Here is a 14,398-nt window from a genome sequence, read left to right as displayed (position 1 = left end):
TTCACTTGTATAAATATATATGTATTTTTTTATTTAAGCAATGTATATAAATTTTTAATTTCTAAATAATATTTTCATTTTTATTATTTTAAAATGTTTAACGTCGTCTTGTTACAACTACAACTAGATTATGGTATCCATACCTCGACGACGTGAACGTTGACTCAAAATGGGTCGCGGTTTGTACAGATCCTCGCTGTTATAGCGCTGTTGACTCAATTTATTTACAGACGCAATGCGACGAACGCATTTCACCTCATCTGTAAAGGACACACATTTAAGTACATTGCAACATGGAAAATCAATAGAAAAACATACACAAAAACAACATTTAGGTGAAAAGTAAATAGCGGCAGTTCAGTTATGAAATAAATAAAGACACAGAAGAAATTGAAACAGAAAAACGGAAAAAGTCGCAAATATTCAATTGAAAACACTTCAAAATGTATGAACAAATTGCTTACCCAGCACATGGTTGGAAGGATATACATTTTTGTTTTTGTTTTTGTTTTTGGTTTTTGATTTGATTGATTGATATTTTTGCATTTTTACATTTTATTTTTTAATGTACTCTGCTATGATTATGTTATTATGTCATGCGTTACGCGTAGACGCTACATTTTTACGGGTAACTATTACGTATACGCGCTGCATATTGCGTTTTGCTTATGGCTTTGATTTAATTTGTATGCATATCTAAAAATCAATGAAGAATAGAGCGAAAAGTAAATAAAAGAATTAATTACTCTTTACTGTTGATCGTACAAGTAATTAGCAAACTTTAAATTAAAAATTTCTTACAAAGTTTACTACTACTAAGACTTTTGCTTTTTAATTCGAGATACCATTTTTATTTATATTTGTTTTTAGTTTATATGTGTATTTAAAGTATTAAAAATTAGCGTGAGTTTGTAAAAAATGTGTGTTTACGTGTGTTGACTAGTTTTTAATGCTAGTATTAGTTATAAATTAATATAAGTGGCGTGTAGATTTGGAAATTTCAATTTAATGAGCTGGAGTTATATTTTTTTTTAAAGAAAAAGTTAATATTTGTAAATATTTTTTTATATTGCACAGGTGTAAGTCATTGGGAAAATAGTTATCTATACTTAAATACTGAATAAAAAACGAATTTAGGCTAGAGTTTTTTTAATAAAGTTAAAATTTAAAATTCTAGAATTTTGGTTATAAAAAAAAAAAGAAAATCGTGGAATTTTTTTTATAAAAAAAAATAAGAATAATTAGTTTTTTATGAAAATAATATATAGAAACAAATGTATAGAAAAGAAAAAGAAAATTATGAAATATGAATAGCAAATGTATTTTCCAATTTTTGTATACTTAACCTTTTAATTTTTATTAAAGTGAGAAAAATCAAAAAAAAAACTAATAAATGAGAACAGTTTTTTTATGTAAACTTTTTAAACTTTTAATAAAATTTCGTTACATACAAAATACATTTACTAAGAAAAAATTTAGTTTGAGCGAAATGAATTTTTTTACATATTTTATAATAGAATGAAATTGAAGCAAATAACTACAAAGAAACATTATAAAAAATCATAAAAACAATAAACAAATAATAAAGGAGAATTATAATAAAAATAAAATTAATAAAAAAAACAATTAAAATTAAAAGAACAAAAAAAAATAAAGATTTAAAATAATATTTAAAATAAAAAAAAGCAAAAATAATAAAAAAGCAAAAATAATAAAAAAAAAATAAAAATATTAAAAAAATAAAAATATTTAAAAAATAATATTAAAAAAAATATTAAAAAAATAAATAATTATTTAATAAAAAAAAATAATTATTGAATAAAAAAATAAAAAATTATTTAATTAAAAAAGAAATATTTAAAATAATAGAAAAACCAAAAATATTAAAACAAATATTAAAAAATAATAAAAATGAAAAGAAATAAAATATTAAATAAAAGAATAAAATTATTAAAAATTAAATAAAAATTATAAAAAAAATAAAAATCATGTTATTAGTTTGGTATCTGACAAAATTTATTTAGAAATTGCATCGTTGCAAAAAAAAAATAAAAACTGTTATTCGCTCATAAAAATTACATATTCAGGAGTTACTATTTACCGTTAAAATATCGAATACAAGCTCGAAAGTATTTCAGTTAACTAGCTTTACAAACCTTTTATCTTTATTTTTAGGAGGAGCATGCAACAACAAATACTAAACTAAGCTAATGTTTTTCTACAAAAAAAATTACATTTAAATAAAACGAAAAAACTATGCGTTACACAACAATGCAAATGATAAAATACATTTCTAAGAAAACACTAAAAAAATCTACAAACATAAAATAAATGCGCTGCCAAAGCTGATTAATTGCTTACCGGCATTTTTGTCCAGCGCCATATTCTCTTTGGAATTCACGCTCGCATCGGACGGTGTGGGTGAGGATTTACTTTGTACAAGCGCACCGGCATTATTGCGTTTACGTTTCCCATGCAAATCGTAAACGCCATCGTATGTGCTGCCGACTGGACTGCCTTCACGCCTTTCGCCGCTATTGTAGTATTCTGGCGCTGCTGCAAAGGCAGTGGGTACAACACAATCGATTGTGAGCGTAGCTGTAGTAGTTTGTGGCCTTTCAACGCCTTCTGCCGCGCCTGCATTTGGCTGCTCTTCTCCGGTTTCGTAAGTGTCACACAACTCGGTGGCACAATCGAAACGCAGATTGTTGACCACACGTCGACAGCGATCCATTGCGTTGTCTAAGAGACGCAATCGATTTGAAAACTGTTCACCAACTTCCTCGAAGAAAAGAAGTTGGTGCTCTTCCTCCACTTTGTGTGTGTGTTCGCTTGAGGTTTGAGTATTCTGCACCGCTGCTGTAGCGGCGCTTTTGGTTGTTGTTGTGGTGTCTTTTTGACAATCTTTCACAACCATATCGGAGGTGTGTGTGTATGTGGCGGATGATGGTCCCAGATCAATGAAATTGATGTTGGGATTTTCGAGCATATCGCTTAAAATAACGACTTTATTGCCGTGTGGTTGTGTCGCCAAAGCGTTTGTACTAACATCTTCGGTTATCATATTCGACGCTGCAGTGGGTTTCTCTTGGTCGTGGTCTTAAGAAAGCATAATACATTTTATTTTTATAATGAAACATGAAAAATTAATTTTTATTTTTATTGGGAAACTTACCACTTTTTGATCTACCTTTTGGACTTTGCGCAGAGTTCTTCGTATCTTTACTTTGACTTTGCTGTTTATCGCTGTTGGTCCATGTGGTATTTTGACTAGCTTTTTCACGCTCGCTGCCACCATTTTTACGACTAGCACCACTAGCACCTTCGTCTTCGTCATTCGAATCGGTCGACTTGTGGCGCCGCACTTTATTAGTCTTCTCACTACTGTGATCGTCAGTGGGCCCTTCACTTTTGGGCAGCTCTGCCTTCCCAGCATCCTTTTTCTCACTAGCGCTGGCGCTTGAAGTGCTGCGATGATGTTTCTTTTCCGTTTCACGTTTCTCACGCTTCGCGTCGTGACTTTCAGAACGGCTAGACGAACTTGAAGATGATGTGAAAGAGTTTGAGTGTTTCGTCGTTACGTTCTTTTCGTTCTTATTGCTCGAACTAGTATCATGTGAACGTGCTGTGGAGGAGCTGGAACGTTTAGAGCTGCTACTACGTTCTGTACCATCGTTCTTACTCTTTGTACTTTTGTCATGCGTGCGTGACCTATCCTTGCTTCGATCCTTCTCCTTGTGGCTACTACCCTTATCTCTATGCTTGTCCTTCTCTCTATGTCTACTCTTATCGCTACTTCTATCTCGTACACTACTCCTATCCTTATCGTGGCTTCTATTTTTGCTACGATCGCGATCTTTATACTTGTCTTTTGAGCTATGCGAATGCCGTTTGTCTTTCGAATGTTTCTTGTGTCGCGAAGATGATGACGAGGAGCCGTGATTTCGTGAGGTGCTTGTTTCTTTTTTATCGCGCTGCTCTGGTATCGGTGTTGAGAAGACCGCATCTCTTACATTCATAGATTCAGTTTTCGATTCAACTTCACCATCCTCTTTGTATTGTTGTATACTCGTATCTTCTAATGAAGAACCGAAGCTACTCTCATGAGGTGTGGGCGTTGGTGTTGCTGCCGGTGTGTTGACACCCGTGGGTTGCATTCGCTCCACGTCTGTGTCGATTGTCAAATTGCCGAAGTGATGTGGTGCCTCCTTACTTTCTATATTTTCACTTATATTATTCAATTCTCTTTGTGAAATACCATCACAAGGCACAGAATTGCATTCGCCTTCTTGTTCCAACAAGTTCGCTTTTCGCTCAGTACCTAAAATCAAAAATTTTTTTATTGCACAATATTCAGTTAGTTAGTCAGCAGTTAATGCATGCCCACATACCTTCGAATTTAATCTCGTCTTTTTTAATATCGAAATGTAGCTCTGATGGTGTTGACTTCGCACCAAACATTTCCGATGAATTCTCACTGAATTTTGGCATTTGCGCCTCCTCGGATATATTCGCCGAAGCCAGTTCAATTGCTGCCGCAGTTTGATCGGAAATTGTTTGCGGCGTGTTGTTGTGTGTACTGGAATTATCCATAAAACTGTGTGAAGCATTCGCTGTCACGTCAGAGATGTTACTGTCACTCGAGACTTGTGATAGTTGTGAATCTTGTGATAAGACAGCTTCTGTTCCGAACGATATGGTTGCATTTTTTGCAATTTCGGGATCTGTTGAATTTGCCGATACGGAGGTGTCCTGTGTTTCTGAATCTGGTTGATTGCTGGTTTCAACTTTGACCGCACTTTCGCTTGATATTGCTTCCAACTTTACGGTTTTCAATTGGGGTTTCAAATCAACTTCATCATCATTTTTAATATTTTCCGATTTTATAGTTGTATTTGGTTCAACACATTTCACAAGCGGTTCGAAAGGTGGAGATTCGTCATCCTCGTCTCCCAATTTATCATCAACATCAACGTCCATATCCATAACAGAGGGGTCGTCGCCGTGACATTCCGACTTTACTGTCGCTTTATCGGAATCAGGACTCACTTGTTCAAGTCCAGTTGGTAAAAGACTGCTGGTTTCTATTTTCAAAGGCGGTCCAGTCAGCGGCAATGGCGGTAGTGGATGCATGATAGGTGGAGGCGGTTCGTGTTTGACAGGTGGCGGTAGCCCTAAATATTTGTAAGTGATTTCTTCAATGCGCGGTTGAAAAACTGTGCCTATTTTCGGATTCACTACTTGATCGACTATACGTTCAACGCCTACATCCAAAAAACCTGATCTGCAGCAGCAAATTGGAAAAAATGTAAATGTTTTGCTAGACAACGAACTCAACGCACTCTATCCACTTACTCTGTAATATGTCTACGCAATTTCTCACGAAGTTGATTTTTATTCATATCGGGTGTCCATTGTTGTTCGGATAGAAACTTCTTCACTGTACTCTCAACACGCTGTCGGAGATTTTGATAAGCAGGCTTGGTGTCCACGTCTGCCATTGAATCTTTGCGAAACTCATCGAAAACACCTTGTGACTTTACTTCATGCAGTATTCTATCCTCAAGTTGAGGATCCAAATGAGAAGCCATTGCTGAGCTTCTATTTTACATAGTTTAATTAAAAGAGTTGTTAAAAACAAAACATTTCACAATAATAATTACCAAAACTAAATTATTTTGTTTTTCTACGTCTCCTGAAAAAAAAACATTTAAGCGTTGCCAGGCGTACGTTTGCACTTTTGGTTATTTATAATACTGCGTTCACACGTAAAGCAAGAATTTACAAGCTATTGGCTGTTAATTGTGTGTGCGTATTCGTTGCACAGAAATTAATATTTTCTTTTAATATTATTATTACTAAAATCATGTAAACATATAAACTGTGACTTTAACATTGATTAACATTTATCGTAATTATGGCTTAGTATACGATAAGATTTCATATTGATTTAATAAAAAAGTATTTAGATAAGTTAATTTTTAATAAAGCAAAAAAAAATTTTTTTTAATTAAAAAAATCATAAACAATTGAAAACAAAATTATGGAGGCGTAAAAATTTTATGAATAAAAATATCAAAATATATGGTACCGATATGTAGGAGTTCAGCATTAGAAAGCGATTTTATTGATATTATATTCATACTAAATTTTTTCAAATATAACTTTTAAATTTCCAGCTGGTCTATATTCAGAGGTCTAAAATTGTTCAAATATTGCTTCAATGAAAAAAAATGCTCAGTAAGTTAAAGCTTATTTCGAAAGCTTATGACAAGATTTGGAAATGGATTTTTATTATTTTTTTTTAAGAATTCCCTTACTGTAATGTAAAATATATATTATTAAAATAGTCAAGGTAGCCTAGAAGTAATTTGTTTTTTTTTTTTTTTTAATTTTTAAGGCAAAAAATATTCTTATAAAAGCAATAGAAAGTATTATTGAATAAGTATAATGAAATGGATAAAAAATTTATATTAGTTTAGTAAAAAATGTCCTAATAATGTTAATATTTTTTATAATGGTATCCAAAATTTTTTTTCATTAATATTTTTTTCCTAATAATTTTTATATTTTCTAACAAATGTTTACTTACTAACATTATTTTTCAAGTTCTCCAAAATAAATATCCTTTAATAACAAACGTTGACGCTTTTATGACCTAAATTTATGAAAACAAATATATTTTTTTCATTAACAATGTTTTTAATTTGATTTTACCGAATAAAACATGCCAATGATTTTCCTATTCACTTTCAATGTTCAATAAGACATTCAATAAATATGTACAAAAATTACTAATTTGATTGAATTTTTTAAAACAATTTTATTGTAATAGTTGTAATTTTAATTGATATTAGTTTAAAAATTTGAATTACTTCTCAAAAATATTTTCATAATCATTCATACCGCTGCCTTATGAATCCCTAACCCAATTGGATCGACAATGTTTCTTCACAATGGAATTGTAAATTAGTATGCCTAATATCTCAAAAATTTTATGGCAAAATAAATATTCGGTGTGATAGGAATTACAAAGAACAATAAATACAATATTTAAAGTCAATTACTTTCACAAAATTGTTTAAATGCCGAAAATCTCCTATCAAAACATATTGGAAATGCCTACACCAATAGCAATCACCTCAAATGTCAAAATGGCAACGGAACACACATAAATAACGGAACGAAACACGTCGCTGCAATGTGATTGGCTGATGCGGCAGCCATTTTTTAAACACACAAACCATTTACACAAATCACAGCAACACTGAACCAATGAAACGACAAACAAGGGGTGGACACACGAAGGCACGAACGCAGTGTTTGTGTGCTTATGCGCGAAACGAACTATATGTATATGTATGTGTTTTGCTGTGTCTCAATGCCATGGCTGACACATGGGCTTAGTGCTGGTATTCAGTGTTTTCGTTTACAGTTAATTAAATGAAGAAGGCAGTCAATCGGAACCAGTCGAGCGGCCCGTCCGCATTTCAATTACAACGCGTTTGCATTGTCGCTACGGTAAATAATACCAATTGCAAATAAATTAAATATACATACACACACACTAATACATAGCATCATATGCACAATAAAATAGCAACAAATAATGTGCGAGTAAAAGCACTTCAGTAGCAAGTGGATTAACTAGTCAAAACAGGTGTGCAATTAAAACAACAACAAAAACATTTAATTTTTTTATTTTAAATAAATTCAACAAACACGTGTATGTGTTTGCATGACTTTCAAGTGGACAGTGCAAATTGTCAAATCAAGTGAGAGAAGTGCCGTCGTTAAAGTTCAACAATATGTTACAACACCAACAACAATCACAGGTGTCGCAAGGATACTACGATTACAATCAGTCTAGTCCGACAAATTTCACAAATTCGGATTCTTTGAATACAACACCGTTTTCAGTTAAGGATATACTGAATTTGGTGAATCAGAACGAGAGCTATGAGGTGTTTGGTACGCTGGAGAGGTTAGTTGCGCTTTTATTATTTTTTAAAGATTCTTATACATAATAGAATGCTGTTTGAGGTATAAAAAAAATATTTATTTAAAATTTTATTTATATTTTTCTTTTATTAAGCGACGTAAAACTTTTATATATAACACTTTTCAATTGTTATTAATTTACTAATAATAATTCCGGGCTTCAAACTCATTCATTAGGATGCTAAATTATTAATTAATATTATTATATAGGAAAATTACATACAAAAGTAAAATTTTCTTCCAATTTGTTCCGATAGAATATCTTGCTATGGATCAAAACAGAAATAAGACTAAAAACCGACCTTTAAACTCCTCCCACAAAGTTTTGATTTTTTTTAAAAATATGTTCCTACAAACGAGTCTTTATCGTAAAAGGGACTTATGAGTGTCGCTAAAGAGAAAGGGTTAATTTAACTATGTATTGTACCCAAGAGCTCGATCTAAGCTTCTCCAAATATGTGGTTCTAAAGCCTAAAGTTCCAAGGTATAACATTGAAGTAAAAAAAGTACTTCTACTATACAAATAGTATAGTACTATAAATTTATATAGTATTTTGAAAGGACCTTAAGTGGTAAATGGAATATATGAGAAGGAAATCCTACATTACCGAAACTCCCTTAATTATGATAGAGCTAAAATGTAATCATATTTACAATTAGCCTAAGGTAAATTACAGTTGGCTAAGGCCATATTGGAATGTCCGGATTTCATTCATTATTACAGTAACTCATCCAGTACCTGTATTAGGGTTAAAGATAGCAGAGACCTTCAGTGATGTAAATTTGAAATATTTGGACAGATTTTGTTCATTATGAGATGAGTCCAAAGCGGTTATCTGTACTACAGTAAGTGGCCGCTTAATAAAGATTCAATGAAAATAACAATTGGTCCTAAAACTTTGACCACTATAAACTGTTATCCGACATCAACTGGAGATTAGCAATCAAAAATGTATCACACACCGTTGTTTTTAACATGCTAGCATGGTATATATATTTTCCCTTAGTTCCAGCTGGAACATATGGTCTATCGGTTTAATGAATCGAAGAGTTTCGCCTTCTCTTCTGAGCCTAGTTCCTGTCGGTTTCGCCCCTAGGCAGGGGTGTAGGATTTCTTGGTTCGCTGATGATGAGGTTATATCGTCTTTACACGATCGTCAGAGTCTAGTTTGTAGAGAAGAGATGGAACCTCATGAATGTGAGATTGATGTTGGGGAGAGATAGCCCATATTTTTGCATTACGAACCCCAGTTGCCCATTTTGGGTATTAGTTGAATGGGTATTAGCATGGCGCTAGCAGAGAAAGATCTCACTTGGTATTTGGAATGGAAGTCATCTAAGGAAACAGAAAATGTATAGTGCATCACTGTTGACTCTATCTGAATTATATCGTAGAGGTCAAAGAGAAAATTAGTCCTCAGAATAAGCGCCTATATGTTTTAACCATCTTCTTGAGTGATAATATAATCTATATCGGTAAGACTCCTCCAACCTTTTGAACCCAACTTCGTCATAAAGGTCAATTTTTTTTTAATCTTCCGGCATGGAGGTTGATAAAACGTTGTTTACGGTGTTCCATAAGATATTTGGGAGACATTTTCTTGCATCTAATTGATGATAATACAAATCGAGAATATATGAACATAGTTATATGAATCAACCATAAATGATTTATTACAGTGCCCCTTTCTCTCCGATCGTATCACAGTAACATATAGAAAACTTGCTGACAGATTTTAATATTCATGAAAATATTGGAAAATCGAATACAAATGAAGATAAACTGAATATCTGTTTCTGCTTTCCAGTTAAATTCAGTCAAAAATATTTTACCACCAACTTTGAACCACATTCAACAGTAATAGCCACATGAGGTACAATGCAACCGTTGAATATATATATGGCTCTATATGTACATATATGTCTTATACTTGAATGTATTTAAATAACTCAACACTGTCAGGTAGTAGCCAAAGAAAAGAAGCTGTCATTTAACTCTGCGGTTTTTTCTTCTATTTATTTACATTTAATAACGCCTTATAAAAAACAATTTTGACCAATTTCCAAAGAAAACACATACACAAACATACCTACACAGAAAAGACTGTGTTTTCATAGGCAAAACGGATGCACACAAAGATACATACATACAACGCACGAAAAGCAAAAACACAAAAAAAAAAACAACGAAAATGTTGAAATAAAATAAAATACAAATTTGAAAGAAAGGTCTGATCTATAGACTTTACTTTTAAAGACAAAATCAACTGCTGGATGAGGGCGACGAGCGGCAAGGAAAACATCCTACGCAAATATAAGTGTTTGTCTTTGTGACTACGCTCATCACGGTGCGTAGCTGTTAGCTGCAGCAGTGGTTTTATAGCGAATGCCGAAGAAGAAAATTTTGTTGTTTCTTAAAAATTCATGAAAATTGTTGTTTTTGTTTTTGTTATTATTATAATTATTATTTTTTGTTTGAACGCAGCAAATTTTGTCAAATCATCGACATTGTTTTTTTAACCAACCAACCAACCTCTATGTGCATACACACGTTTGCAAGAGAGCAAGTCTGTAGGCACATACATACATACATACAGATGCAAATGTGTGTTTAACTTTTTTCCTTAAGTATATGTAACTGCGTGTGCGTGTTGTTGCTGACATATTTTTATTGCTTTGGAGTGAGGTCGATAGAAAGTTGAGTCGCGGGCGCCTGCGCAGTAGATGATGATGATGACCGTTTTTGTCTTGCAGAATCAATGTTTCTATGTATGTTTGTATGTTTGTAGTGAAGTCTAACTCAGCTGTAGGTAACAATGCACATGTGTATATTATGCATGCATTTCGGAGTTACTGCCCAGCGTATATACATATAAATATAGATATATGCATGTAGAGGCATATGTGCACTGCATGTTCCGGTCACTGGCTGACCGACTGTGTCAAGCCGTTCTATTTTAGTAGTACCGCTTTGCATTAGTTCACATATTTAAGGCAGCGACGAGCGTTGTCACCAACCGAAAGACAGCGGGACTTTGCGAAATTTCTTTGCCTCACACCAGCGGCCATACGTTGTTGTCTTGCTGCGCACACATATGTACTCGAATAACGGCCAATCTGCACACACATATGTCATTCATTAATTATGCCTACGGGGGGGTGGTGACATAAGGCATCTTTTACTTTAGTATTACTAAATGCTTATTTCCGTTAACAATTTTTTTTACTCATACGTTCTCTCTCTCTCTCTCTCTGTCCCTCGTTTTTTACAGTCCCATGCATAGCGATTCGACACCGGCATCTTGCGTGAACGATTACGACACGCAAAGTTATCAGGAAACTCCAGTTATGTCACAACTTCAAGTGCCCAGCATGACGGCGGTCGGCGCAACAACAACATCCGGCTATCAGTATCCTCTGCACAACCACCATCCTCATCATCCGCATGCGGCTTTCAGCGATTACGCCGCGGCCCCACATGCAGTTGCTTATCCCCCACATTTACACCCACACGCGCACAGCCATCCCGCCGCACCGCATCCTCATGTGCCACCGCATCCGCATACACACACACCACATCATGTACCGCCGCCTTATCATCAACATTATGGCGCTGTGCAATGGTATATGCCAACACCAACAACACCTGCAATGACCAATGGCAATGTGATGTGTGCTCCGAGCGGTAGTAGCAGCGTTTCGCCGAGTGCGTCCGGCGTGTACGGTGTGTCCACCACATCACATCCCACGGCCTACAACTACAACTATCAACATCCGAGCGATGCTTATGGTATGAGTGGCGTGAATGCTGCGAATGGCATGGAGATCGCCAGCAGCAAAAGTGATTACACTTCTACGCCATATGTGACGCCATCGCCCACCTTGGATCTCAATAGTTCGACCGAGGTGGGCGATCCACATACCGTCACATCTGCGATGTCTGCAAAATTAACGGCATTGCCAGCGAAAGCTAGTGGGCATGGTAAGGCGGCAGTGACGTCACAACAATCTCTGCAAAACTTAATGGAGGCGACAAATAACGGCACAACAATGCAACAGCATTTAGCCAATGGCGGCGCAGGAGGCTTAAATAATATGAATGCGCATTTAAGCGCGCAAAAAAATGTCACCGATAATCTGCAGATTTCCAGCGAGTCTATGGGAGGAAATACCGGCGGTAGTGCGGATTGTGGAGTTTCTAAGCGCCGTAAGTGCGATTCACTCATCTTATATATTTTTAAGAAACACCAAAGTCTCCTATTGTTTAGTGTTTAGTGTATTTGACTGGTGATCCAACAGCGGTTATCAAGTAAGGAATAATTTTTAGGTTAGAGTTTACTGATTACTTTTCTTTGTAATGAAAAATTTACCTTTGAACGAACAGTAATTTCAGAAAGGCTAGTAAATCGATTTCCCGATTTAATTTTTTTAGATATTATATAGCCAAAAATGTTCGAAATAATATGAAACGGAAATAAAGCAGAAAATAGTATGTAGACGATTCCTCAAGTCTTTCGGACTAATCGATATGAGAGGAGATGCTCAAGTTCTTTAAAAATAACGTTATTTAAGTAGTAATTCAGTGATTTATACAATGAACCGATTGTTAATAAAAATTTCTCAGTCTTTTGTAGACTAGATTTGGAAACGGTTCGGTAAAAGTTCATCGAGACAATCAGAACTAATCGATCGAATGTTCAAGAAATGTTCACTTAATCTTTAATTATTCGTTTTAGGTATTAATCTTTATTCCAAGCAAAATATAATATAAATATATATATATATAAATTTTGTTAAAGAAGAAATTAAACCATATACCCACATATGTCAAAATCAACCTCGATTATACGTCGAGATTAAAGTTATGCTTAGGGCAGCAACATACATATCTCTATGGTCCCTTTGATTCTTTCGAAATTAATTTTAGGAAATATTAATAGCAAATCCTATCTAGACTGAAAGATGGATTTAGACGAAGGTCGCGTATTGTCCAACAAAGGATTCGGAACTTTATTTCGTATACGAATACAAAACAGAAATATAGATCCAATGTATTTTCTATATAAGGTGAAAGTTTTAGAAATGCTCTTTCTTGATCAAATATATTCCCTAACGATAGTTTCACCAATTTTCTATCCCTTCTTAAAAGAACCTTTATTTCCACCACACCTTATCACTTACCGAACCTTAATTGATTTAAACTTATTTGTAAATTTGTTTTTATTTTTCTTCCAGGAGACACCTCACAAGTCACCTCTTCGCGTTCGGAACTACGCAAGAATGGCAAACCGCGTTGTAAACGCAAACCGCGGGTACTCTTCTCGCAAGCACAGGTACTGGAGTTGGAGTGCCGTTTTCGTATGCAAAAGTATCTAACAGGTGCCGAGCGAGAAGTCATCGCCCACAAATTGAACTTATCGCCAACGCAAGTTAAGATATGGTTCCAAAATCGCCGTTACAAGTCGAAACGCGGTGAAATCGACGGCGACACAATTTCGGTGAAATTGAAAGCGGACAACAGCGCTGCGGGCGTTATGGCGTCGGGTGGCGTAATGTGGGGTCAACTACAAGCTATGCATCACTCATAACAGGCAGAGCAATGTCCAAGTAAATTTAAATTATTTAGTGCTTATTTTACAGTTAGGTTTTGATTTTTCGTTAAAAAATAATAATGTTGCAATAATTATGAAAATTCGGTTTACGTGAAGTACCTTGGAAACAAATTGAAATTAACAGTTGTAATAGCATAAAGGTATTGTAATAATAACGGAATATCCGAACATATTGTATTTTAATATATTATAGTTAAATAAGTGAATTGTAAATAAAATGACAATAATTGGCTTCGGTCGAGAAAATACCATAATAAAGTGCCATTAAATAAAAAATAGAAAGTATTTAATTTTTTGAATATCAAAATTGACGGAAGCAGTTGGACATTAACGAAAGAAAGAAATTAGTGATTTAAACAATGATAAAAATGTATGCCAAGTTGGTTGCTAAGTGAATAATTTAGAGTAAAATATATTTGAAGAAACCAGGTACTGAGGTTGGCTTGTTCTATGGTTTTTTAAAACGAGGTGTGTTCGAAAAAAAAACGGGAATTTTTATTTAAAAAAATATTCATTAGTCTACATTAATGTTGTCGCCTTTCGATTACATGCTCTTAAGCCAGCGCTAATTCCATTTACTTCTCAAACTCGATTTTTGGGATAGACTTTGACTCTTTCAGCGAATTCTATGCTTGTATGCTTGTAAAACGACGTCACTTTAAGGTTTTCTTCATTTTTGGAAATAGATAACAGTCACACGGAGCCATTTCTGGAGAATATGGCGATGTCCCGGCTGTTACAGTATTTAATGAAAAAAACGTTGATACTCTTTTCTTAAATAATAG

The 14,398-nt window shown here is 34.2% G+C and overlaps 2 protein-coding genes across 4 annotated transcripts; one reads left to right on the top strand and one right to left on the bottom strand.

Moving 5' to 3' along the window:
• Bod1_0 (biorientation of chromosomes in cell division protein 1-like 1) lies at positions 1–5,781 on the bottom strand. 3 transcript variants are annotated; one of them, XM_011182643.3, is made up of 6 exons: positions 5,664–5,781; positions 5,356–5,601; positions 4,392–5,284; positions 3,176–4,321; positions 2,362–3,099; positions 1–260 (listed from the first exon to the last, which is right to left on the bottom strand). In XM_011182643.3, the coding sequence occupies exons 2-6, from the start codon at positions 5,589–5,591 to the stop codon at positions 124–126; spliced, it is 3,150 nt and encodes a 1,049-aa protein (XP_011180945.2). In that variant the 5' UTR covers positions 5,592–5,601; positions 5,664–5,781; the 3' UTR covers positions 1–123. The 3 variants fall into 3 exon arrangements, 2 of the variants coding, with proteins under 2 accessions (XP_011180945.2, XP_054087361.1); XM_054231386.1 differs by having other exon boundaries at positions 5,356–5,598; positions 5,664–5,741; XR_003752239.2 differs by adding an exon at positions 465–696 and having other exon boundaries at positions 121–260; positions 5,356–5,707.
• A 1,694-nt stretch (positions 5,782–7,475) lies between these two features.
• On the top strand, positions 7,476–13,871 carry LOC105211388 (muscle-specific homeobox protein tinman). Its single transcript, XM_011182785.3, has 3 exons — positions 7,476–7,984; positions 11,274–12,208; positions 13,237–13,871. Exons 1-3 carry the CDS (start codon positions 7,809–7,811, stop codon positions 13,587–13,589), a joined length of 1,464 nt encoding a protein of 487 aa, XP_011181087.2. The 5' UTR covers positions 7,476–7,808; the 3' UTR covers positions 13,590–13,871.
• The last annotated feature ends 527 nt before the right edge of the window (positions 13,872–14,398 follow it).

The sequence above is a fragment of the Zeugodacus cucurbitae genome, chromosome 2 (genome assembly GCF_028554725.1).
Source record: "Zeugodacus cucurbitae isolate PBARC_wt_2022May chromosome 2, idZeuCucr1.2, whole genome shotgun sequence".
Classification (NCBI taxonomy): domain Eukaryota; kingdom Metazoa; phylum Arthropoda; class Insecta; order Diptera; family Tephritidae; genus Zeugodacus; species Zeugodacus cucurbitae.
This window is presented reverse-complemented; position numbering and strand designations above follow the sequence as displayed.

Coding starts and splice junctions, on each gene's coding strand:
- Bod1_0 (XM_011182643.3), bottom strand. CDS start 5,591: ATGGCTTCTCATTTGGATCCTCAACTTGAGGATAGAATACTGCATGAA. Junction 4,322..4,391: donor AGACGAGATTAAATTCGAAG/GTATGTGGGCAT, acceptor TTTTGATTTTAG/GTACTGAGCGAAAAGCGAAC. Junction 3,100..3,175: donor AAAAGGTAGATCAAAAAGTG/GTAAGTTTCCCA, acceptor TGCTTTCTTAAG/ACCACGACCAAGAGAAACCC.
- LOC105211388 (XM_011182785.3), top strand. CDS start 7,809: ATGTTACAACACCAACAACAATCACAGGTGTCGCAAGGATACTACGAT. Junction 7,985..11,273: donor GTGTTTGGTACGCTGGAGAG/GTTAGTTGCGCT, acceptor CGTTTTTTACAG/TCCCATGCATAGCGATTCGA. Junction 12,209..13,236: donor TTGTGGAGTTTCTAAGCGCC/GTAAGTGCGATT, acceptor TTTTTCTTCCAG/GAGACACCTCACAAGTCACC.